Raw genomic sequence first — 26,765 nt, 5'->3', positions numbered from 1 at the left:
ATATTTTACAGCAAATGATGGTTAAAAATAGCCCAGTTGCACCAACTGTCATATAGGATAAATCACTTGCATCAGGATATGATCTTTATGATTTGTGCTCTATGCAAATAAGCACAGGGTTTCGCTCCACATTTTGTATTCAGGCAAAGTTCCCCATGGACTTCAATGGGAATTTTGCCTAAGCAATAACAGCAAAATTGGTCCCATGTGAAAAAAAATTGATCACTGGGGAAAATTAAGAGATTTTTCTTAAAGGCACAGATGGCAGTTAAGCATTTAACTTTAATTGGCTTTTTACATGAGTAGGGACCCCTCTACCGTTGTACCTTTAGAAGGCTCCTCCTCAGTATACTGGAAATGCCTTGCCAAAATAAGAGAAATGCCTGCAGTGGCTGTGGAGAGTCAGTCCCTGGGATGGGGTAGAGCCAGTGTGCTCCAGGGAAGTGAAAGGGCACTGTCGAGGGATATGAAATAGCTGAAACAAATGCCACAATAAAGCAGTGAGAGCTTCCTTGTCTCTGTGTTCTCTGTTAGGCTTGTTGTGGTAGCACTGGATGTGTGAGGAGAGAGAGCAGGGCCAAAGGAGACAAACGCAGCTGCAAGAAGGAGAAACTGCAGAAGTTCCAGGCATTTAAGAATGAGGCAAAGAGATGTGAATGTTAAAGCTGTCCTGACACATGGGATGAAATAATTTGGAAACAGTTGTCTAGAAGTCTCTGTGTAATCTTTCAGCATATGTTGAAAGTTATTTGCAAATAGGGAGATGGTTAGGTTTTCACTTTGCTTGGAGTGATCATAGCCTGATACTAACAAACCAAACCTCAGAAAGTCACTTGAAGTTGGGGTTACAGTGAGCTCTGTGTTAGGTTATATAGTTCTACAGGTGGTTGTGGTGGTGGCAGTATGAGTTCTGGCTCTGGTAGTAATTGTGCAGATTGCGAAGTGTAGACATGGCTTGCTTATTGCTCTCTGAGTAAAAGCTCCACTTCCTAATGTGACACCATACTTGCATTCAGTCATGTAAAAACTACCTTAGGCTTACTATGATAATAAACAGAAAGGTGATGTAATAAACAAGACTTTTCTATATATTTCCTCTAGGCTGCTGCCATTTAAAAATGTTAACTCATGTTAAAATCCAGATAAAAATCTAAGCAGTTTCTTTTCTATACCAATAATTTCCTTTTTGCTCAGTCTATGAAGAAGCAAAAAAAAAAATAATAAATTAAAAAAAAAAAAAAAAAAAAAAAAAAAATTTTGTATTTATCATAGAATCATAGAATCATAGAATATCCTGAGTTGGAAGGGACCCTTAAGGATCATCAAGTCCAACTCTTGACACCGCACAGGTCTACCCAAAAGTTCAGACCATGTGCCTAAGTGCACAGTCCAATCTCTTCTTAAATTCAGACAGGCTCGGTGCAGTGACCACTTCCCTGGGGAGCCTGTTCCAGTGTGCAACCACCCTCTCTGTGAAGAACCCCCTCCTGACGTCCAGCCTAAATTTCCCCTGCCTCAGCTTAACCCCGTTCCCGCGGGTCCTGCCACTAGTGTTAATGGAGAAAAGGTCTCCTGCCTCTCGACACCCCCTTACGAGGAAGTTGTAGACTGTGATGAGGTCTCCCCTCAGCCTCCTCTTCTCCAGGCTGAACAGGCCCAGTGACCTCAGCCGTTCTTCGTACGTCTTCCCCTCAAGGCCTTTCACCATCTTCGTAGCCCTCCTCTGGACACTTTCCAACAGTTTCATGTCCTTTTTATACTGTGGTGCCCAGAACTGCACACAGTACTCAAGGTGAGGCCGCACCAGCGCAGAGTAGAGCGGGACAATCACCTCCCTTGACCTACTAGCGATGCCGTGCTTGATGCACCCCAGGACACGGTTGGCCCTCCTGGCTGCCAGGGCACACTGCTGGCTCATATTCAACTTGCTGTCTACCACGACCCCCAGATCCCTCTCTTCTAGGCTGCTCTCCAGCATCTCATCACCCAGTCTGTACATGCAGCCAGGGTTTCCCCGTCCCAGGTGCAGGACCCGGCACTTGCTCTTATTGAACTTCATGCGGTTGGTGATCGCCCAGCTCTCCAACCTATCCAGATCCCTCTGCAAGGCCTTTCCACCCTCATTCGAGTCCACAACTCCTCCAAGTTTGGTGTCATCAGCAAACTTGCTCAAAATACCTTCTATTCCTACATCCAGATCGTTTATAAAAATATTGAAAAGTGCGCACGTTCAGTGCTAAAGGCGCGTCATCGTGATTGCTAAGCCAAGAGTTAGGATGCGGCATAGGCAACATTGCCATTTAAAATTTCATTTGCCTCTCATACACGAGGTTTATGATAGTCTCTGTGATGAAACTATTGTGTTATAATGAAATTAAGACTGTTAACTTGGTCCTATCAGCTAGAACTACTTAGAACCAGATACTAGGTCCTGGAGTTGAGTGCAAGCCTGGAAAAGTCAAAGAGAGTAGCAAGAAAAGGCTTAGGTTAAGAGATGTGCTCAGAGGTCAGGAAGGCAAGGAATCCATACTACAAGCAGCATGGTGTGGCTGCAGCAATTGAAGACTGGCAGCAATAGAAACTAAGAACCAGGATAAATAAATAAAAAAATAAATAAATAAATAAATAAATAAATAAATAAATAAGGGGAGGGTGTAAAGGGTGTAAAGGAGAAAGAAGCAAGCCAAGTTTATCTTAGCTTAACCAAGGATTTTGTTTATTTAATTATTTTTTTGGGGGGTGGGGGGTGGGAGGGTGGGGAGGTCTTTCAAGGTGATGAAACCTGTTAATAGTTACATAAATATAATTAATTTAAATAATTACATAAGGGTCTCTGCACTAAGTCATGTGTGGCCAGGCTCAGACCTGGAAATCATGGGTTTTCCTTCTTCTTGGGGAGCCTTCCCCCATTTTCCAGCCACGTAGAGACTGAGTCAATAAACCCAAACTCTGTAATCCATTTTTCTACAAGTTTCCCTTACTTCAGGGACAGGCGGACAGCCTTTCTCAGTCACTAAGTGGTCAGTTAGCATCTTAAATTAAATGTTCTCTTCCTCTTGAAAGCCTTTTGTCTCTCTGCCTGCAGACTTCAGGCCTTGCAAATCCACTTTGCTCTGAGCTTGAAAGGGCTTGTTGTCCCCTTGGCAAAGAAGTCTCCTGCAGAGGTCTGTCTCCTCCTATTCTGTGGTTTGTCCTTCCAGGCTACTTACTGCAGCTCTCTGCCTGGCCCTGTTGTGTCCTGTATCTATTAAAAGACTGAGCAGACACCAGTGTGCATTTCTATAGCAGATATTGTTCATTTTCCTCTCTTTTCTCAGTGTGCAAATGCAACCACAGGTCAAGTGATATCTCCCCCTGACTTTGTGTATATTTATACACATATATATGTACGCATGTGTGTACATGCACATAAATAAAATAAATGTATCTGTTATATAATGAAGCCTTGTGTGTTTGTGGTTTTTTGTTTTGTTTTGTTTTGGTTTGGTTTTGGTTGTTTTTTTTTTTGCTTGTTTTTAAGAAATTCAAAGTGCAGATAATCTGTCTGCCAGAATCTTGCATGGTTATAACTTCCAGGAAGGATGTAGTACAAAGGAGATGGGCTTGGTGGCTTCTCTGAGGAATGGTTCAATGGTTTTCCACTGCTGGCTGTCTTGAAACCATAAAGTCAGGTATAGAGCTCTGCGATATGAGAACGTAGGTAGTACTCTTTGGAAATGCATATATTTGTTCTGGTTAGGCCCCCTTTATAAATAAGGAGTGAAAGCTAGTCATGGCTTCATTAACATTGTCTTTATACATATTTATATATATTTAAAGATGATCCTTGGATTGTTCTGTAATGAGCTTTCTTTTTTTTTTTGGGGGGGGGGGGAGGGGTGGAAATCAGGTTACCTGAATTTTGATCCAGTCCTTCTGCCATCCATGCAGAAAATCCTACAATTGATAATGTAGATACTTTTTCCCAGGCTGATGCTATCTGGCTGAGACAAGAAGCTTTTCTGTAGTTTAACTGCGAATGGAACCACTGGCCTTACAGAGGTCACAATAGTTCTCCAGAGCCCTTCCCACAGTGACACCAGAAGGCAAAATGAACATTTCCTTCCAGAGCTAATGGAAACATGGTCCCTGGGATCATTGGTACAAGAGCGATAAGACTTAGAAATTGCCAAAAGTTGCAATAACATATGTAGTCTGCAAGGGGATTGTATCTGGGTTAGTTCAATTACTGGGATGAATCATGCGGTGAAGACATAGCCAAGAGCAAAGTTACTCTGGAAAAGAAGATGCTAGCTCTATTTCTGAGCCAGTATCAGAATCTTTTCTTTCAATTTCTGTTCCTCTGGAGGCTGAGTTAGAGCTACCCACAAAGTTATTAATGGAGATGCCCATTACTTGGGTGTTTCAACCCTATGGATTAAAATTCATAGTTCTTCAAGTTGTTAATGAAATTATAATGAATTTACAGGGATATCATTTTTAAAGTAACATGGAATAAATCTCAGTAGGCAATTTCTCTTTGTGGTACATTGACTTGGGGCAGAGATAAGGAAGGTCTGAAATTTTGGAAAAATATGGGAAATAAAAGGCTATTACATGACAGGAATCTCCGCTTGACCAAAAAATAAATAAATAAATAAAAAGCAAAGGAAAGGAAAGAAGGAATTCCTCAATTATAGCACAGCTACAGCTCTTCCTTTTAAAGTATCCTTCAAGGAGAAAAAAAACAGTGGTGGAGCTGTAGGCTAGCCTCTGGGCTAGGGGGAGAGCTCTTCTTTTAGGACTGCCTCCAGTTCTTCTGCGCTGCAGGTACTTCCTTTCCTTTCTTCTTCCCTGACCAAAAGAGAAACCATCCATGTCTTCAGGCCCTGCTGTCTTTTTAACCCTTCTTAAAGCATCCATTTGAAATCTTCTTTTGGAAGTGTTGCGTGGAAGCCTCGGTGCCCTGTTCCACAGGGCTGTAAGAGGAGCTCTGGGCTGCGCACTGTAATGGGAAGCAGTAAGAGTCCTGCCTGCAACAGGCAGGGGTCTAGGAGCAAACTTTTCTCAGGCCATGCTTCTGATGTTAGTGTTGGCCAATGCAGCCTGAAGGAGGTGACCAGTCTTGCACTGTGGTTGTTTAGGTGACTATCTCGAGTGCTCCTGAAGGGGATGTGATATTGGCATCCCAGTCTGGGGCTAGTAGATCTGCAGGAAGTACTCATTTTGTGCTCTGTACATGAGGGCTTGTGTTTTAGCACTGCTTTTGATGTGAACATGCATTATTTTGAAAGGAGTTTATTCTTTGTACTTGATTTCTGGTATTAGAATAGCAGATGTTAGTTTTAGAAATAAATTCATTTGAGCCAAGATTCATGCGAGAGAAATATGCCTGTCAGTTGAGAAAGGAGGCAGATCGAATTGACATTTATTAATGGGGAATACGCTCTGTGCATATTTGGACATCTCCCCTTTTACTGGTTTTAATGAAGGTAGTGTACGCTTCTGCTTTGTGTCCAGGCTGCAGGTTGGGGGAGAAAGCAAAACTGCACACGTTCTGAAAGGAGGAGCTATAACACAGGTTTGCACTCCAGAAAAAAAAAGGAAATGTTTCCCTCCAAAGCACCATGCTTACAAATTCTGGATGAGCCTAAACCTGCGTGGCTTCATCCTGGATGCTTCTCAAACAGAATGCCTCATTCCAGAGCGTGCATCTTATAGCAATACAAGTAAAACAGCATAAATGTCAGGCTTGTTCTGTCCGAGGAGCATAGTTTTGTTCCCGTGCAATGGGAGCAGGTGGTGGGAGGTTGTTTTGATGAGGTTAAAAAGCTCCTCCCCTCCATCCCCCAGCAGCAGCCTAATCTGCGTCAGCAGTAATTGTGTGCCTTGCACTGCTTTCAGTGAGGGTGAGTGCAAAAGATACATCAATACGAGGTATCAAACCGAGGCGCAGACGTTCCTTTTAAGTGGCTGCTCATTTCCTTGAGCCATAACACGGGCTAAAGGTTAACTTACACATTCTCCGTGGAAGAACATTTTTTTTTTTTTTTTTGGGGGGGGGGGAAGGGGGAGGAGGGAAGAAGAGGGGGAGGGGGGAAGGGTGGTGTTGCATATTCTTTCCTACCTATAGACCAAACGCGCCAGTGCTCTTGACGCAGGGCTCTTCCCGCTGGATGACTTGCTAGCTGGCCCCAGCGCGGCGGAGACCAGCCCGGCGCTGGCCGGGGGGGCGCCGAGCCCCCGGGCCGGGGTTGGGGTTGGGGTTAGGGTTGGGTTTGGGTTTGGGGTTGGGGCTGTGGCTGTGGCTGCCCCCGTCCCCCTCTGCTCGGCCCGGGGAGGCGGCAGGAGCTGTCCGCGGTGCTGGGATGCGGCCGCGCCGGCAGCCGGATTGCAGCAGCCGCCGAGCCCCGCCGTCCTGCTGGCACCCGAAGGTAGGCTTGCTCTTTGTTTGAGAAGCCCTGATTAATCGGCGGCAGCAGACTAAGGCAGCTGGAGAGAGCAAGCCTGCCTGTAGTCACGGGGGGGAGAGAGAGAGGCGATGCCACAAGCTAGGCTGCTTCAGACCTTCTATGTCTAAGTGGCGATGAGGGAGCGAGTGTCTTTCCTGCTGCAAGAAGCCATTTGGAGAGGATGTTTTCTACTCCTTACATTCCTTTCTTTTTGTCTCCACAGAACATATTCAAATGAGGCACCTTAGCAATCTCTGTGTTAGTGCATATGATGGTGCTGTAATCTTCTATGTTGTAAAGTGGGTAAAAACCATCCAGTTTCTTCTCTGCTGGACCTCAAAGCAGGGTGTTGTTTATACCCTCCCATTATCTGTACCCTCTCTTCTCTGAATGTGGATTTAAAGAAGCAAGCACCTGTCTTCTCTTGCCACTGCTTTTTTTTTAAAAGCCAAACTTTCCATGCCATTTTAATCATACGTTAAGAAGATCCGTAATGTAACGCTGACTTACAGTGATGCCGAATTCTACAATCTGGGCAATTTTGCCAACAAGATTTAATGCACTTTAACTGAAGAAAAAACTGAGCCTAACTGCAAATCTGTTTCTTATGGTGCTGAAATATCCCTTCCGACTGCACTGAGATAACCACAGGAAAGGGCTTTTACAGGCAAAAGTCACCTTTGATTATTGCACTTAGCAGTCCCCGTGGACTTGAATTTTGGTACGTACGTATTTTTGAAAATTCTTTGAGCATGCTGATAAAATATGGTGCTAATTAGAATGAAGAAATAATCATACTTACAGAATGAAATAATGATTAGCTGGAATGCATAATGATGAACTTGCATGTCTTTTAGGGAGGTATTAATCAGGCCATTGCTAAAGTGAAAGCTGAAGTCTATTTGACTGTTTTTGTGTACTTCACATGTCGATTGTGCTTGTAATAGAGACATTTTGCAGCTGCATTTTTTGTTGGTAAAAGGCACTGTTAAGTAATTAAAAACATTCTTTGCTATTTTCTGATGAATTAATTGAAATAATTCTTACCATCTATGTTAGTTACTTATTAGACACGCTACACCATTAATATTTTACAGCATCTTAACATGATGCTGGTGGTAGTGAAATCTCCATTTCATTTTAAATAGAGAGAAAAAAAAAACATGTCCATCAGCGAGCAAGCTCATTCTTCTGAGTTCTAATACACTCCTGTCTGCATACAGAATACGTGTGTATATGTCCCTTTGTGGCTTTATTTCTTCTTTTTGTTCATAAATCGTCCACATAATAATGGGATGATAAAATGTCATAATTGCACTTAAGTACTGGCTGTTCTGAATCTAGTTTTGTAATTGTCCAACATCTGTGTGGTTAGGAGGAAGCATTATTTTCCTCAGGGGATAAAAGTGATAGAAGTGTTGCCTTATTGCAAAGTAAACAACAGCTCTTTACATTCTAGAGTCATCGAGGAGTCATTGTTAGCAAAGACCTTTCCCTTTTCAGAAAGCACTACCAAGGGATGCAAAATTCAAGGCTTTTTTTTTTCTTCTTCTTCTTTTTTTTTTTTTTTTTTTTCTTTTCTTCTCCCGTTTCTTAAAACTACAGGGAGGATGACTTTCCCATATGAAGGGCGGGATGTCTATAGAAATGGGCTATTACTTTAAACCCATGCAATAGCATTCTCATTCTACTGAAGGAGCCACTTTTAACCTCTTTAAGTGAAGGACTTAGCACTACTTAGCTTCACTGATTCCATCCAGGTGCTAGAGCTCATGCTGTACAATAGAATGAGGACAAGGTATATAATTTGTAATCCCAGTCAAAATATGGGGGTACATTTTGTATTTCCAAATTAATGTAGTATTTTTCTTTAAATGTCTGCATAAAAACTTGTCAAATGATATATAGCAGGAAACTTGTAGCCTATTTGAGACAGTCTTTCTATTTGAGATGAGAATTTAATGCATTACTGTGTGAAAATAGTAATGCCAGATCATTAAGAATGAGGAGGGAATACAACTTCAAAAAGCATGTCTTAGAAATTTTTCACATCATATCCAACTGTTTGGGTATTTCAAAGGTCAGTTGGCATAAGGCACAGCTATGATAAGAGGAGAATTCTGGAAAGTAGTCTCTAGTATTTTTTTTCCATCACTGAATTTTTCTTGGTTGCAGAGGAAGTATTCTTTGTACACCCAATACCATTAGGTCCTTACTGGCACTGCTGTGGTCAGCAGTTTGTGAAAATTGGATATGGCTTGTCTACTCATCTCTTATTGCCTTGCAAGTGACTAGAACACAACAGCACAAACTTAAGGGTTAAATGGCTGGTCAGTATCCTTGATTTGTGCAGAATCCTCCTGAAATATTTTGTTGAGGGAATTGACAGGCAATGCAAAAGTGGATGTGTTTTCAAAGAGGAGGCAGTATCTGGAAGGGAGACAGGCAGGACAGGGGAGGTGTAGACCTCTCATAAATGAAAGGTTGGGTCAGGACTTTGGGCAACTGCACTCTTGTGTTACTGTGCTTGGTTCTGCTACGTTAAAATAACAACAACAAAAAAATCCCCCTGGTTTAGGAAGAAGGCAATCAGTGCCTTTGTCACTACTTCAAAAAGCTCCTTCGGTTTAATGTCAGCATTGCCAATTTTCAGTGCAGCACAGCTGCAGCTTATGGCTGTCAAGCATGCTGAAAAGCAACCGATATTTTGGGGATCCTCATGTGAGTAAGAGGGAGAACCACATATCTAAATGGTAGCACCTAGCAGCACTGCAATATTATGATACTAGGAGAATTGCATCTTATTTTATGAATTCAGTAGCTTTGCATGCTGATCACATGAAAAAGAGGTGTTTGGTTTTGACCAAGAAGCTGTATGTTTGGCATGGGAGCAAATAGTTGAGTAAAAAGTAAGATGTGCAACAGTCTTGTGAATGACAGTGCATTACTCTTGCATATAAATTATTTCTGAATCATTACAAAGACCTTCACTTCTGTTATGTAAATATTAGTAGGCAAAACCAATAAGGGGATTGCTTGCCCTTGCCAGCAGCAAGCCAGATGTACTGGCTGGGGGGGACAGGGGACACCCACCCACAAAAATCTTGCTTGCTTTACGCCTTCCATGCTGACAGTTTATTGCACAGGACATGACAGTGCGAGCTGCTCTCTGCTGCTCTGCAAATGTCTCTCTGATTTGGAAGAAGGCTATTCTAGATTTTGAGGAAATTTTATCTTCCTGAATTTTGAAAAAGGTTATATTGTCAGCGACTCCTGTTCTAGATGGTCTTAAAATCTTTCCCCAGGATGGTAACACAGAATCACAGAATCACAGAATTTTCTAGGTTGGAAGAGACCTCAAGGTCATCGAGTCCAACCTCTGACCTAACGCTAACAGTCCCCACTAAACCATTTCCCTAAGCTCTACATCTAAACGTCTTTTGAAGACCTCCAGGGATGGTGACTCCACCACTTCCCTGGGCAGCCAGTTCCACTGCCTCACAACCCTTTCAGTGAAGAAGTTCTTCCTAAACACTTGTTACAGAACTTAAATCTGAAACACCTGATGTTTTAATTCATTAGTGTATATTTAACAAACAGAGTAGCATTGAAAGGACCAATGTACAATAATGTAATAAATGTAGGATTATTCACTGTCCAGTCACCTGGCCTATGTTGCTGCTTGTAAGAACACATACAGAGTTCTCATAATTGTAAAAGCTCTATTTATAGCTTAGAAAACAAAGATTAAGCTACAGGTGGAGATGTGTGAAACTCCATTTGTGGCTATTTGGAGGCTCAGGTGACAATGAACACAACTATATTTCTCAGTGAGATTTCACATAGTGTTAGTGCAACCTTTAAGAGGCAAAGTGAACACGTTGAACAACTCCTTATATGTGCCCTTCCACTCAGGAGAATTTCCAAAAATGTTCAGTGTTTGTTGAATGCTTACAACAAAGTTCCTTCCATTCATTTCAGTTCTCTCAGTATGTTGGCTAGTATATAGAGGCAAAAAAAAAAAAAAAAAAAAAAAAAACAGGGGCAAAATTCAGGGCTTTTCATCATGTTTCCTTCTGTCCCCATACAATGAAGGGAGGAAGAGAAAGGAGTATTATGAGAATATCCCAAACAGAACAACTCTCAGTTACTATTTTCCAGAGTGTATTGATTTCAAAACCAAAATGTACTGAATACAATTTGGTTACAAATAGAAAGTGGCCCTGCATGGTCCTCGTTACTAGCTAATAAAATATCTGCCCGCAACATGTGTATTAGGGTTACCAAAATGGTGGTGCCTCACCTACAGCTTACACTACATATTTAACAACTGGCATTTGCATTTTTTAATCAAATATAAATATACTCAGAACACTTGCTTGTACTTGTATCTGCCCTGACAGATGGCTAGGAATTGCTTGCTGCCTGAGTTAACCAGCAAGCAGAACCTTTGATCACAGGTTGATCGGTGCTGCCCATAATCAGCATTTCCTGATAAGAGTGGCAAGCAAACGATGTGTATGACTTGGTGGGCCACGTGGACTGCAGTTGAAAAGCTCATTTCCTACATTAACGTAGTATCTCAGAAGTGGTATTGCTACCTTTCAGTAAAATTGTTCTGAATGTGCTATGCAAGGAATACCAATACTATAAAAATGTTTACAGTAATTAGTTAAGCTTTTTGCCCCAGCTGTTTGCCTTTTTATTCCCTGTTTAAGCAGAGCATGTACAGCCATCAGATATTAGTAAATGCAATGAGGCTGTAAAATACCATGCAGGCAGGAGATATGCAGGTTTTAATCCAGAAAATGCTTGCTGTAGGTATAGATGCTTTTCAAAATTAGTGCCATAAGAGCTGGTTAAAGGCTTTGAAGTCTCTGTGAGCCCCCCAACAGTTCCTCCAGGAATACCCCAAGCTGAATTTGGTGTCAGTAACATGCAGGCATTGACTGTCAGTGAGGAGTTCAATAACAACAGCTATCCTCATTATTGTTGCGGGATTGGACCCCTGTTGGGGCAAAGAACATCTTGATCTATTTAATTAAATACCATGCAAATTTTTGGCATTCTGAATGAGCTTTGTAGTAGTGATAAAACAGTATATAAAATATTTGTTCAGCTGTGTGCAATGACCAGAGACTTGCTAGTCTTTTTAGTCTTGTTAGTCTTTTTCTAATTGGAACAACCTTGGTATTAATCCTCCCGTATATAAATAAATTTAACTATAAAAGGAGATTCAGCATACCCTTAAGAGTCAATCATTTTAGACCTCTAAAAAGAAAGGTTAAGCATGGAAAAATGCAGTATTGTCATAAAAGAGGGTGCAAAGCAAATCAAGTTCTGTCTCTTGGAAAAATGGATCTGGACTGCATTTATTGAGGGCCTGCTGAGGTTATCTCCAGGATTAAATTTCATATTATATTTCAGGAGTAAAATCTGGTCCTTGGAGAAATCAATGGCAAAACTACCATTAAGGTCACTATAGTGGGGTTTCTCTGTTTTACAGGTTTATCTGAATTGAATTAAATGCAACACCAATGCAGAAACTAGACATTACTAGAATTCCAAAATATAAAATAAAGTGAAATAAACATCTGCTGTGGCAACAGCCTAGATCTTAACCATCAGGAAGCAGGAACCATTTGGGAAGCTTGGAGGCTCTTCAGTTGGAGCAGCCCATGCCATTAGTATTGCTTTTAATCAGGCAGGCCTCACTGCTGTAAAGAGAGTCCCCAAGTAGGGGATTTAGTGCCTGAACTTATTTTTCTTAATCAGAAGGGTTAAGAACAGGTCTAAAATGATGTCTACTGAAGCATTCACTCCTTTGTAGACACTGTGCCGCTTACAGTAAATATATCTGATGGCTCAGTGCATGTTCCGGCCCAGTGGAGTGCTAGCCACCTCCAGTGCGACAGCTATGTGAAATTGGCAGCCTTCACATTTGGGCTGTGCTAAGACCTCTTCACTGGTTGTAGCCTGCAGGGATTAGTAGAAGATACCTATATCCCTGCTGAAAATACATTAAGATCAATCCAGTGACCCTGAACATCAGGCTCATCCTTGTGTTCAGGCTGAGATGATAGCAAAGGTTGTCTTTGGAGGCAGAGGTGATGGGAGCAGGCCCTTCCCAACCTCTGAATCTTCAGGTTTTTAACACAGCTTACCACTGAACAGAAATAATCTTGATATAGAAAAGCAAAGAACAAGGGAAAAGTCATTGGTGTGCATCGCATTAATCATTAACTGTCTAAAATCAGCTTGTTGCCATTGCCACTTCACATGATCAAAAAGGGGGAGGGAAAGGATGGAAAATATTTCTCTACCCTTCATGTGCCCTGCAGATTGCTTACTCCATGGATGTGGAAACATTTTGTTCTCGTGCTCGGGGCTGTGCCTGAATGTCCACAGTGATTGCTAGAATCTATTACTTTTTTATTTTATTTTTATAAATCAGGGCCTACCCTGATCAGAATGTTGCCTGTCCAGCAGAGTAATAAAGATTAGAAATATGGCAGAATGCTAGGAGACGGAGGAAAAAATTTGATGATGATTACACAGGGGCTCTGCCCCTAAAAATCTGTGTGCAGACAGGCTGCTCATTGCCTATTCAGTCAGATCACTTCTAGGAGCAGTGCTGGCACCGTTCTCAGGCACATTCCGAGAAGTCACAGCATCCTGCTGCAGGAAGGGAGGGCTGCTCTTGCCGCAACGAGGCAAGTGGGCCTGACGGTGCCTCGCGCCATCACCCCACCTCAGGCCTCGGTGGTAAGATGGAGACCCCCTCACAGCGGGTGCAGGATGGCGCCAGTCAAGATTGTAGCATCTCTGTACCTTAGAGCAGGAAGGCTGCAATCAGCATGTAAAATAAGGTGGTGCACCCCTGCTTTTTAACATTCTGTATTACTCACATCACAGATTGTTAATCTGGTTGTACAGAATTTAGCTGGCCAATATGTTTCTTCTAGTTATACCTTGTCTTTAGTCACCTGTAATATTTATTGATGCCTGCACAGCAGGGTTGTTGTGACTCCAAGGCTGGCTGCTTCTGAGTGGGAAGCCTTCAGGCCTTTCTGAGAGCCTTCAGGCTGCCTGCCATGGAGCCGTAAGTGGGCTGGGGATCCCAGTGCGTGCCAGCTCCATGCTGCATAGCTGGAGGTGCTGTAAATGCAAGTGTCTGTCATACCTGTGGAAGAAATACAGAAGCTTGGAGAACTCAAGCACTTCACAGTTCTGAAGGTCCCAGCTGAGCTGAGTTTTCTTGTCTGTTCTTGGAGCTTCAAGCTAATAAGCTGCCAGGCAGCAGATGACTAGGGGCTCATGCATTCATTTCTGTGTTACTGAGAAGTACTGGAAGCTATTTTACAATATTTCTTTCTAGATTTTGAACCTGAAGAAAAAATTGAACTTTTTTGTTCCAAAAAATGGAACAGTGATTTCCACCTCAAGGTTTTGAGGTGGAAATATTCTGCAGAACAGGAATTTTGTCTGGTTATCTGCTTTGGTGAAGCTGTGTCTAAACTGTAAAAAGGACCTGTTGTCCTTGGAAACTTTTTCAGTCCACTTCAAACCAAGATTTGGGGAAATCAATGTCCTTGCAACTGAAAGCTGTTAGGAAAAGCAAGGGGTGGGAGAAAACCCTATAATCCACATAATTTGGGGGAATTGAACAATATATAATTGGATGGATCAACATCACTGGAAAGAAGAGGTTGTAGGGTTTTGTCTTCTTGTCTCTATAATAATACAGTTCTGTGTTCTGAATTGCTTTGTTTATTGTCCTTTAGACAGGAGAAAGTATAAAAGTTCTTACAGAGATGTTGATTACAATTGACATGGTCTCTCTGTCATAAACCATAAGTTGTTTTCCTACTGATTAAGGTATTATGTGTTTTTCAACCTGCAGGAAACGTTGCTTTCCTTTGTTCATTATCTCCTGCAAGATGATGAGTTCTAATCAGGAGGAGGTCACTTTGGGCGCTTTTCTCCAGTATATTGAAGACATGGGGATGAAGGCCTATGATGGCTTGGTTATACAGAATGCATCAGACATTGCTCGAGAGAATGATCGCATGAGGAATGAAACAAACCTGGCTTACTTGAAAGAAAAGAGCGAAAAACGCCGAAAACAAGAAGAAGCAATAAAACGGTAAATATTTTGATAAAAAGATGAGTGGTCTGGCACAGTGAATGAACAGTGAGGGGCTCAGAGTCTCAGCAGTGGTAAATCTGCTTAGATCAGTTGACTTCCAGCTGCTTGTTGGTTTAAAAAAAAAAAAAAAAAAAAAAAAAAAAAAAAAAAAAGGCATTACAGGCCTGTGTCAGGCTGCTAATTGCATGTGTATTATATTGTATAGACAGAGTACTGAATGGTTCTCCTCTCCTCAATGGAAGAGAGTACTTCCATCAAAATTTATTAAATTTAAGCATGTGTGGCATCTTCAGCAGGTGTGATTTGTAACAAAAAATGTTAGGTGTTTGCAACTGGAGACCTATATCTAATGGAAAATAGGTCCTCAGCCATCTGGTGCTTTTAGTTCAACAGTGTCTACTTTTTGCAAAGACGTATTGTGCAAAGCCTCACAGTCTCACAGATGAAAACAGATTCTTCTTGAGTTGGTTTCAAATTCTGATAAGCTTTCAAAGCTCTCTAATTGGTATCTACAAAAATTCTGTCTTGTGTTATTTGGCTTCTTCACCATTCTGTGCTCTCTGAAGTTAGTAAAAAAAATAATTGTATTTGTTTGAATATTTGAAGTGGAACACACACCTGATGGGCACAACCGTGTAATGGCTCTTGAACAATTCCATAAATTTTAATTGACAGTTAATGAGAAGAGCACTTACACGATGTGGCCTCTTGTGCCAGAGGGTAGTATGAAATCTCTGCAGTCTTTTTGACAGGAAAAGAAGGGTGCATGGGATAGTTATCTATCTATCTATCTATCTATCTATCTATCTATCTATCTATCTATCTATCTAACGAGTTATTTATGTGTATACATGTATACGCACACACGCATTTGCATGTCCAAAATTTGTATTTTCTCAAAATGGACAAATTGTGTAATACAGTTAAACCATTCATTTAACTGCTAAACTTTTATATGCAAATGGATGGCTTGAGCACAAAATGGTAGGAGTCCTTTGAATTTTTTCCCCCCAGCATGAATTTTCTATATTTCAGCTTAAGTGATTAAATTTTATGCCATGTCTTGGGTACTGTACTTCCAGGTATAACAGACACGCTGTGCTGTGAACATTCCAGTGATGCCTCAGTAGTCCGGTAATTTTGATGGAATGTTAAAAGGAAAAGAGCAGCCCATATAGTTTGGGGGAATGGAGAAGAAGCAACATAAAGCAAAATAATGGCTGCTTTACATTCCAGGAATTAGAATTATCTGGATTTCCACTAATTTGTTTTCTGTAGAGGATATAAGAGTAATGTGTAATTAAAGTGAATCATGAGAGCCAATGCAATGTTTTTTTTTCATGTCTTCTGGACTAGTTACCTTGTCAGTTCCTTCTGGGTGATGTTTAGAGGGATTCAAACTGTTGAGGAGTCAAAGGCATAGGTAACTTGTAGCAGGAGCTATGCTATGCATGACTTGACAAAGAAACACATTTTTCCTTGCAGCAAATAAATGCAGTTTTTGCTTTGTTTTGATCTATGCAGGATTTATGCATTTTGTTTAATTCTTGCCAGTTTTGTTTAGTGTTCCTGGGAGCAGGTACTGGAAAGTTTGTGTTGAAGATGTGCCTTTAGCAGTAAAAAACAAAACAAAACAATAACAACCACAAGAAACCCTGCAGTTTGAGTCTTCTCTTTCTTTTGACTACCGTAGTTACATACACCACAGAATTTCCAAGAGGGATGAGTAGGATCTGATGGTAAGTGGGAGTTAAACAGTAGTTATATGAAGAAGAGGAAAAATTTGAATGTCTCACCTGCTAAGTAAAGGTGCTAGTCAGTAAAACACTGTTCTAAAGTAATAAGATGAAAAGTACCTTCTTATCTGTGGGCAATACTGGTGGTAAGTGGAAGGTTGGACTAGATGATCTCAGAGGTCTTTTCCAGCCTTAATTATTCTATGATCTTAAATTAGTGGCTTTTCCCACTGAAGAAATTTATTTGCAAATCTAATTTGAACTTTTTTTTTTTTTTTAATTTACTGAAATTTCACTTTTTCATTAATTTACAACTGCTGCAAAAATAAATTCCTTGGTCCTTGTGGTGGCAACTTCATTTGATAAGCTGTTAAACTGTCAATGTATACAGATTTATTTAGAATATGGACTTCATGGTTGACAGCTAATTAGGCCGTGCTCTGGCTAAGCCTTTCACAAGCACTTTTATGAGTGATCATAAAGGTCACTAAATGCCAGAACAGGCTTTGTTGTAAATAAGTTTCTTGAGGCAAGGGAGTAAGTTTTGGACCGACCTGGTTCTTAAGCTTCTCCATACCTAATTTGAATGGTGGTAATAGTATTTCCAACCTTGTGGTTGTTTCGTGTGGTTTTGTTTATTGATCCTGGCAAAGTGATTTGATGAAAAGGTCTGGATAAGTGTTGATGATTTAGGGCTGAGCCAAATCATGAATTTCTTTGCTTACGTTAAACAGAGATGGCTGAAAACAGAGCTCTGCTCCCCAGATAGTGTCAGAAAATGCAAGGAAGATTCCCAGCTATGCTATGGTTTATCTGAGGAACAGTATATGTGTGTTGTGCATGCATAAATGTGTGTATGTGACTTGTAGGCACCAACATTCTTGGATATAGCACTATTCTGTGCGAAACTGTGTTTGTGGTGGGTCCCTCTACTCCTTGCCGATTTGGCTTATTGCAGTAGCATTGGTGTGCGTGTGTGTGCGTGCAATATCCTTCTAAGGAAATGGAGTAGGACAAACACCCTAGGAAATTTTAGAAAATGTTTTATTTACCTAGACTTTTTCTGTCTTTTCCTGTGTAAACTTGGGAAGGGAAAATAGATATTCATGATCAACCCTTGATCGGTACAACTAAGAGCAATGGCAGACTAAGGGAAAACAACTGATGCGGCTACAGGAACAATGATGTCTAAAGTCACTTAGGCTGACTGCAATCAATTCTTCTCCCTGTAGTAACCTCCAGAGGTTCACCCAAGCCCATGTCTATTGAGACACGGCAGTGAGAAAAGGTAAAGTAGGATTATTGATTTCTTTTTTGTTCTGTACTAGTTTCCTTATGTCTTTACCTTATCTTCGTGGGTATTTATATTACCCTATTTCCTGATAGTGTGGCCTAGATAGCAAATGGTGCACATGTGCAGTGATAGCAGTGCTAACAGTCTGGAGACTATCAACAGCCAAAAACAATCTCCGTAGCAACAAGGGAGCCTTCCCCCGTGACTCCCAGCAGGTAAATTTTGAGCAGGGGAGAGGGTTCCAGCAAATACTCTCCTTTTGATGGCAGGAATCAAAATAAAGCAGTTGCGAGTCTTTGGCACCTACTGAAAATTGAATAAGTCTGGTGATTTAATTTTTGAGAAGCTATTCAATGTTGGTGTTCAGATGGTCTCTTTGAGAAGTAGGCTGTTCATGTATATTAACAAATTAATGAGCACTTTATTTAATATTAATACAGTGTTGGAATTCATACAAACATTATTGCAAAGAAGCTGTTATTTACCTGAGTCGTCTGATAACCATGCTGAATGACTTAAAACTTCATTGAAATGCAGTAGTATTGGCAGTTTGGAAACAAGATCTGAAAAATTACCCTAAAAAAAAAAAGTGCAATTATATTTTTGCCTTACAAAAGGATACATTGTGTTGTGTTTCTTCAATAGCACTGATATACTGTTAGCGCGACTGCTGTTTCATTCTCTGTGGTTCTGATAGGTTAATTGTGGGGAAAAATGTATGGATCTATTGTAAATTGAAGGGGATAAACCATGCATTGCATTGGAAAAAATAGCAACTAGCCTTTGTCTGATCTTGCTGGGCTGAGTCAGCTGATCTGATCTGAATTTCTGACCTAATTTTAGTAGAGTACTTAGCGATCATGCAGAGAAAATAAGGTTAACATGCTGATCAGTTAGCTGGGAGTAAGCCACAGTAAATATTAATGCATATACATTTTGAGCCTAATTTTTAGACCCTCTTTCTTCCTTCTTTTATTTGTCTGGACTCACTTACTTGATCATTGTCTGTTCAGGGGGTTGTGTCCAGACCAAGAGAATACACTGGCGTGTTGCCCACAGAGCTTATAAATTGCAAATAAAGTTACGAAGCAGCATTAGTTTCACTGGGAGTAAGTTGCAGTACTGTGAGATGTACATTTGCGATGATGATACAATATTTGCCGTAGGCAGTTTTTCTGGGAACAGAAGGTAGATTTGGCTCTGCTGCTCTGGGTGCCAGGGAAAAGGTGAGAATTTTGAGTTTACTTAAGGCACCTCTTACAATAAGCAGTTGCTTCCTTACTCATCCTTAATTGAAATACATATAGTTAAATACTTTGCATCTATTATATTTAGTCTTGTGTGATACTTCATTGGTGACATTCTAAAATTGTATAAGTACAAAGCCTTAGTAAGAAATAATGAACCCTTCCTCCGCTTTCCCTTAAGTCTGAGGCATGTTGCATTAATCATAGGGAGTGGCAGGGGTTGCATGCTTTCATAGGAGATGCATGCTTTCAAAGTTTTGGCTTCTAGTTTTTAGGTATCATTTAAGATAATGTTTCAATTGGGGGAGTTGACATTTTGATTTGTAATACTACAAAAACGTGACTGCTCTAGTGCAAAGCTGGTGGTGTCAGTAGGCATACATTTCTGCCTGCCAAATCTTGGATGTTACCACCAAAATATTTCTGCTTCTGATGGTTTCTCTGACTCCTAGCTCATTCCCAGCACCTAAATGGCTCTGTGCAAAGCTGTGTTTCTGCTTGTTGAGGGAAGTATCCAGACAGATGCTGTCAAGAGGAGGAGCTTTTAGGAGCACTGTTTGTGCTAAAGCTAGCAGAAATGGGCCAGCCAGCCAGTGGCAGAGTTAAGCTCTTATAATAAAGAAGGAATTGTAATGAACAGCTGTCATCCTAACCTCTCCTTTATATGGCAACTCAAATATTGAAGAAGACTAACCCATCGGCAAAAGTAAGATAATATTTTTCTCTTGCTCTCTCCCCCTCCTTTTTATTTTTTTTTTTAAGGTTGTGGAGGCAATTGCATTCAGGTATTGCCTGTTTGTTGTTTTCTGTAGATTCTGTCCTTAGGTTTCTTCATAAACAAGACATAAGTTATGTGTCCTTTGGCTAAAAGTTAAGTGTTATCAAGTGTGGGTGACAGCAAGCAAATATAAAAATACTTCTATGTATGGGACTATTCACTGCCAAAAGCTCTGTTTAGCTGAGAAAATGTGTGTTAACTTAGAGTATGAGGTCATGTTGATGTGTTTCTACCAAAAGTTTCTACCAGAATAAAAAATAACCAAAGGAAAATAATTTCATTATGATCTCACTGTTTATAATAAAATTAATTTCAATGATGTATTGAAATCAGAGAAATACTTTAGACAAAATAATGTTTAAAATACTGCTTGTTGTGTGTGTTTTTTTTTTTGTTGTTGTTGTTGTTTTTTTCCTAAACATTTGCCTTGCCTGTAGTTGAAATTTTGCATAGTGAACTAGACATTTCTAAATTTGGAATGTATGCTTACTAGATTACAATATGCTTACAGCCAGACCTCAAGAAAAACGTCAAGGAAGTGCAATAATTTTTTCTGATCATGGTGAGGGGCTCAATTAAAATACCTGCAAGCATGTCATTGAGATGTTTTAAGTTACTAGCTTATGAACCTGTTGTTCATGGTTTGTGTGTGGGTTTTGTTCATGGTTTATGTGTGCAGCTGCTTCTGGTGTTCTGTTTTTAATTCAAATGTAAGTTCCAGCTATGAATGTGGGCTTTGCATATGGAGTTGGTGGTATTTGCTCCCTTAATCAAAGGGCATGGGTTATGAGAAAGTTATGCATGTGGAATTTGTTCAGTTTTCTTTCTCCTGGATGTGTTGCATGCTGATTTCATCCTGGATTAAATTAATGTTGTTATACCACCTTTATGGTTGAAGTGTCTGATGAGGCACGATAGAGACTAATTTTAGTATGATTTCATAACCTTTTCCTTATAAGAATGATAGCCTCTTTTGAAGCTGAGTTGATTTAGAAAGAGTAGCATTGACAGTTTTTTCATCGAGAGTAAGTAAAATGGTTGTGCAGTCAGTGACCTCCAAATGTATTTTGGTTGTGTTTTATAAGTAAACAGATGTGGTGGTCTAGCCAACAAATCCTCCTTTCCAAATGCTTGTATCCATATGGCTGCCTGTATTATTGCCATAGAAAATAAACTACAGACACAATGCAAGCTATATTATATTGCTATTGCTGCTGTTCTAAGAAGTTTTATTTTAGGACAGTCATGCAACAGATGTTATTTAAAATTTACTATAGTGGCTGATAGCAACTTGGTAATCCAAAGTTTTTAAAAATAAATAAAAATAAAATCATCTCCAGTTTGGTATTTAAACATTGATGTTGTTTTCTATAAATCTTCCATGTTTTTAGGGCTTCTGCCTATTCCTTTTACTCTTTTTCAGGGGGAAGTACGAGATCTCTTCCCCTTCATCACTTTACAAATTGCCCAGGTGTGTACTGGTCCACTACATAAGCAAGTGCATTTTGGCTCAAGATTCATTTGCTATATTTAAAAGCATAATTAGAAGCATGGGGTCACAGAGAGCCCAAAGGACTTATAAGTGGGTTACAGAGCCCTCTTCTAGTGAAGATCCAGTCTAAGTGGCTCCACACTGTTGCTATTGTGGGCTGTCTGACCACCTGTGTAAATGAGTGAGCTGGCCGTGGTCCAGCTCCATTTGGACGGATGTTCACACACAACCTACAGTCTCGTGTGCTTTCAGCAGCCTGAGTCATTGTGGAGAAGGTCTGGTGTACCACCGGGAGATGACAGAATCACAGAATCATGGAATGGTTTGGGTTGGAAGGGACTGGAAAGGCTGTGTAGTGGTGCGGGGCGGGGGTGTATGGATCATAATGTACACTTCAGCCATTTGTTCCTAAGCTAACTTTGTTTCTAGTTTTCTCACTATCTCTTTATTACACTATAATGAGAGAATGTGATTGTGATTTTAACTCGAAAGTTAAAATTATCGTGCATTGCCTCTTACCAAGAAGGCCCCCTTAGCAAGACAGAAATGCACGTAGAGCTGTTAAGTAGATGTTTCGCACAAGCCTGTAGGGCTCTGGTGGTGCTGCTATTTCTAGTCAGAGGCTTGCATGTGCTTTGAAAAATGTCTTCAAATACACTATGAAATTGCATAGTGTTTACCAATGGCAGAAAAAAAAAATAAAAACTGCTATTGTGAAGACTGGATTGAAAAAAAAAAAAAAAAAAAAAAAAAAAAAAAAAAGCAAGACTATTTTGAAGCATTCCCAGATAAAGTCTTTATAACTAATCTAGGTTGGAGTTCATTAATGAAGAAATGCATTCAGTACAACAGCACAACTGATGTCATGTAACACTAGCAAGCCTAGCCAGGACTGCTGGCAGAACGCAAGCATCGATCTGTTCTCGTTCGTTCAAGGCTTCCAGTAACCACAATGTACTCCACACTGAAGTTCAGTGACACCTGACAAATGCTGTCATTGGCTGTGACCTGGATTAAGAATTCATGTTACAGTCTGAAGCACGGATATGAAGACATACAGAAAGTAGTCTTGTGACCCATAAGCAGTAAAATTGCAGCTAGTCACAGTCCTCAGCATGCTCAAAGCATATTCATGCACATATATGTAGGAAGCTCTGCCAAAACTGTCTGTAATGAGCACCGGTCATACAACACAGCAGAACCAAAAATCTGCGCTAGCCTAATGGCTGAATCCTTCTGTACCTTCAGGAAAATCTATTGTTTAACAATAGCTGTTCATAAAGTTGAAAACAAACATGTTATTTCAGCAAAACAGCTCAGTCCCTTGCTCCTTCTGGGGCCATAAATCACATCTCTATGTATTTTCCTGTTGATGATAATACAGATTACTTCATGCCCCACCCAGCTGGTAGGCATTTGTTCACTTTGCCTCTTCTCTTTCTCAGCACCCTTCTGACAAGCTACACATGCTTCTTATTTATTCCTTTTCCTTTGCAGGAAAACATAAACATGGTATGGTCCTTGACAATTTAATCAGAATCTTTATTTTCTTAGCCTAAAGAAGAGTTGGCTCTTAGGTATACCCCTGAAAATGCAGAATTTCAGCAGACCGCCTCTGCAACAGAAGCATCAGGTGATGGGCACCTTGTTGCCAGATTGACCTAGATCAGTGGCTAAAATGCGTATGAAATAGGAATATGCATTTGTACTGATTAGATTTTTATGAAATGGGAGAAAGGAGAGATTAGAGAAGAAATAGATTGCAGAGACATTACTAGCTGTAGGTTTTATAGTTAATTTGAGACTCATTTGATTTTTTTTTCTGGCTTTCTATTCTAATTTGTGTTGTAATCCTAAGTGAAATCAGTTTAAAAATATATATTAAAAAAAAAAAAAAGAGGTGAAAAGTATTGTTGGCACAGGGCCTTCAGCAATACCACGGTGCCAGCAGCGCAGGGCAGGATCCGCTCAGCCCTGGGGGAAGCCCCGCTGGGCTTGGGTGCTGCTGGGGAGCTTACAAATGAACCAAGTGAGCTGTTCTGGTCCCAGAACAGCAGTCATAAGTGGAGTTGGGTTTTGTTTTGTTATTGCACAGTACCCAAGGATCCCAAATGGGTTAGACTCCTCCATAGCGCTAACACTGTGTGTGCGCAAGGGCAGCACACAGCACGAGTCAAAATTGTGCCCAACTAGTGACTAAAGGGACAGCTGAAGAGTTAGGGGACTGCTCATTTCCTTCCCTATATTAGTACAGCACAGAATAAACTGAAGTGTATCCCTGGTGGCTGTGATGAATTACATCCAGCAGTACTCTCCGAAAGCTGGAGAAAAAGAAATGCTTCCAATAGACCTGGGCAGATGCTTCTGGAACACGTGAAGACAGAGGGCCACAGCCTGCCAAAACACACAAATACTCCTGCTGACAAGTATGTTATGTGACAGAATTGTAATGTTTTAAAAGATCAAAAATTAGAATGACTGCAGGGCTTACCATAAATTAACAAAATTTACCTGCATTTAATCCATTCTTCCTTTTGGTGGGTTATATAGGGCATATCTCACCAGTAGATCCTCTGCTAGCTGAGGGCACTTTAGTTATTAAGTCGAGATCACGTGTTAGGAGCCATTAAGTGAATTGCTTTGTACAGCCTTTCCCTGAATGCTAGGGCAAATGCAGTATTTCATACCCTTAGCTAATTTCATGCTGTAATTTAATTTCTGAAACATACTTTTAATTGAATCTTTAAAGACAAAAGGAAACTGCTGAGTCCATTAGTATTGCAAAAAAAGATTGTTTAAAAATGTAGCCCATCTAGAGAATAATCTTCTATAATTAAACATAAAGTTTGTTTTGCTTCTCTGCATGCGGCTATGCAGAAGCAAATTCCTGCTGTCTGCAGAGGGCTCAGGGCTGAAACAGAGGTACTGGGGAGCATGACAAGTTGTTCAGTGCCCAGCTTTGTAACTCCGACAGAAAATCCTGCAGCCTTCCACAATGTGCAGGTCTGAATCAGGAAACAAAGAGAGGCTAATTAAAAAATTAGACTGCTAACACCAAAATCACATTAGTAGGAGCTCTGACTAGTGATCTCATTTTTCTAATTTCTGGTAATGAGATGAACTTGAGAGATGTCAGCAATTTTGTAATAAACAAAAAACAGTAGTGCAGCAAAATTTGTTATTTGCATCTTGAAACTGCATCCAGTATTTCAGTGGCTAGATTTTGATGTTCATCTTCTGTAAACAGATTCAAAACAGTTTCAGTAAAAATCCGTATACTCTGTTAGGCAATTTTGCTACGGGAGAAAGCTCTTGATTGTAAATGTAGTGATGCAGGTGTCCAATTTTATGGATATCAGATTATCAATCAACATTAAATGCAACCCACTCTAATAGAGGAGAGGAAATCCTAGAGCATCACTTCATGTTTTAGTATTCAGGTTTGTTTAAATCAGCAAGAGATCTGCAATGGAGATTTTTCCTTTTGTTGCTATTGGAGAAAAGGATATGATACACAGTGGAAGTGAGATGTGTATGGGGACATGGAGAATCTAAGTGGAGTAAGAAGCATAAGGTTAAAAAGGAGAAGGATTCAAATTTAGCCTGCAAAACCCAAACACAGTATCTTCTAAGAAAGGGAAAGAACAAAAGCAACATCTTGTTCCCTGCTTGGTGGGAAGGCTCTGCACCTCCTGATGGTATGCGTTGGTGGTAATTACAGGCATGAATGGGGCTGTTGGAAGAGTTTGGAAGCCAGTGTGGGAGGGGGAGAGGAATCCACTCGGCTTTAACTCAAATTTAGTTTTCATTTGGTTTCCTTGCTGGAAGGAAACACTGAGAATCAATTGTCTTTTCAATATAGGTTATCCTTTTTCAAGGACTTTTATGAAAAACAAGGAAACAAAGGGCTAACTTTTATTAAAAAATTGTGTGGTATTGAGGTCTGCTTGCATTTACTCAGTTGCTTAGAGGCTTGGACACTCTGTATGGCTAGACTCCGTGTAATGTTTTTGCTTGAAGCTTGTTCAGTAGCATCAAAAATTATTTCAGGACTTGGAAATCTTTTCTCTGGAGCAGTAGCACACATGAAAACCACCTGAATGTGTACTAAACACTGATGAGCTTAGGTCAAGGTGTCTGCTGGCACCATGGTGAGGTTTCCAGAAGCACATGAGCGGTGTGCTTTGTTGGAGCTGGCCTCAGTCACTCAGAACAGCCCTCTGACTGCTCCTGCAGAAACAGCTCCCTCCCCAAGTCTGGCTTTGAGTTGCAAGTGGCTTCAGCCGTATTCTCTCGCTGCGTTAAAGTCCGTGTAATGCAGGTGTGCATCAGCCTGTTGTACAAGCAAGATCTTAACTTTGGTACCAGGTATTAAAACCTGAAGACCTTTTCTACCTCAGTGTCAGGGACAACTTTCACAGGAGTATTATTTGTTTATTTATTTATTTCCCACTGGAATAATTGTCCTTGTTTTGATGGCTGGAGCAGAAATACAATTTTCTGTGAATGTAAATGGACAAGTGTACAGAAATTCATGCACTGCAACATGTGACAAATACACAGCTGCTTTCAAAGACAGAACCGATGGGATTCACGCTGAAGGGCTATTGTTTTGAGCTAAATGGTATTTGTGACATGCTGATTAAAACTTTTCAGCAGATATTTTAAATAATTTCAGCTTCACATCTGAACTGTTAGGCTAAGCAAAGGAAAGCTTTTCCTGTGAAATCATATTCTTGCATTGTTAATCTGAATTCTGCTAAGTCTCTGAAGTAGATCAAAAACTGCATATGTACTTGCCATGGCAACCCTATACCACATGACAGACATGCTAGTTCAGCCAAAGAGAGCTTCATGGCTTATTAAACAGGCACGCACAGACCCATGCACACACCAGTCTGCCACGTGACTGCTCCAGCCCTGGCAGATTCTTAAAGGGAAACTGTATTTGAGCATCGCTGCGATTTCCTCATCAGCATCATCTTGCTGGAGTTCACAGAATTTCACAGAATTTCACAGAATTTCTAGGTTGGAAGAGACCTCAAGATCATCCTTCCTATCCTCTTTGATTCTGTGTTGAGTTTAAAAAAAAAAGCAAAAAAAAAAAAAAAAAAAAAGCAAGAAAGTTGGCAAGGCTCAAGGCTCTGCTATAGGTATTTCACTTTCTCACTTTCTTTCATTTGGAAAAAATCTGTCTGAGAAAATAAAATAGTAGGTTTTTATTCGTGTAATTAAAATTGAAGGGTCTCTGCAGTGGGACAAGCGGTATGCTGCTTCTCTGGACACATTCTCTGTTGTTACCTCCTGTGGACTCCTGTACCATTCTGAGTGTAAAGAAGAATGGGGCGGGGGGAGGATGGGGAGACTAATCCATCACAGTATTGATGGTGTGTTGCCAAAGCACTTACCAGAAGAGCTTTTCCTTGCCACTTAACACGCATCCGCTCAGAGGAGCGCTGATGGAGATGGCAGTGATCTCTAGCTCCTAACCAGCAAGGTGCAGCCTGGTAGGACTTCACTCGACTAGGAGAAGTCACCCAAGGCACATGATGAGCTAATCTGAGGGGCAGCAGCCTCAGCAGAGGGACTAGTTTTTGTGGTGGGCAAAGAGACGTGGAGATGGGGGTGGATTAAAGCC

The 26,765-nt window shown here is 40.6% G+C and overlaps 1 protein-coding gene across 4 annotated transcripts in view; it reads left to right on the top strand.

The window, feature by feature from the left end:
* Positions 1-5,834: 5,834 nt before the first annotated feature.
* NYAP2 (neuronal tyrosine-phosphorylated phosphoinositide-3-kinase adaptor 2) overlaps positions 5,835-26,765 on the top strand; it is a 137,352-nt gene continuing 116,421 nt past the window's right edge. The window contains exons 1-3 of one of the 4 annotated variants that reach the window (XM_032193492.1): positions 5,835-5,888; positions 6,655-7,152; positions 14,335-14,577. In XM_032193492.1, the coding sequence (XP_032049383.1) occupies positions 14,372-14,577 (206 nt within the window). In that variant the 5' untranslated portion in view covers positions 5,835-5,888; positions 6,655-7,152; positions 14,335-14,371. Of the gene's footprint in view, positions 5,889-5,926; positions 5,988-6,280; positions 6,414-6,654; positions 7,153-14,334; positions 14,578-26,765 lie in introns of those variants that run through there. The other 3 variants (XM_032193493.1, XM_032193490.1, XM_032193494.1) reach the window with 3 other exon arrangements.

The sequence above is a fragment of the Aythya fuligula genome, chromosome 9, assembly GCF_009819795.1.
Source record: "Aythya fuligula isolate bAytFul2 chromosome 9, bAytFul2.pri, whole genome shotgun sequence".
Lineage (NCBI taxonomy): Eukaryota > Metazoa > Chordata > Aves > Anseriformes > Anatidae > Aythya > Aythya fuligula.
Note: the sequence above shows the minus strand (reverse complement) of the source record. Positions and strands in the feature narration are given on the sequence as shown.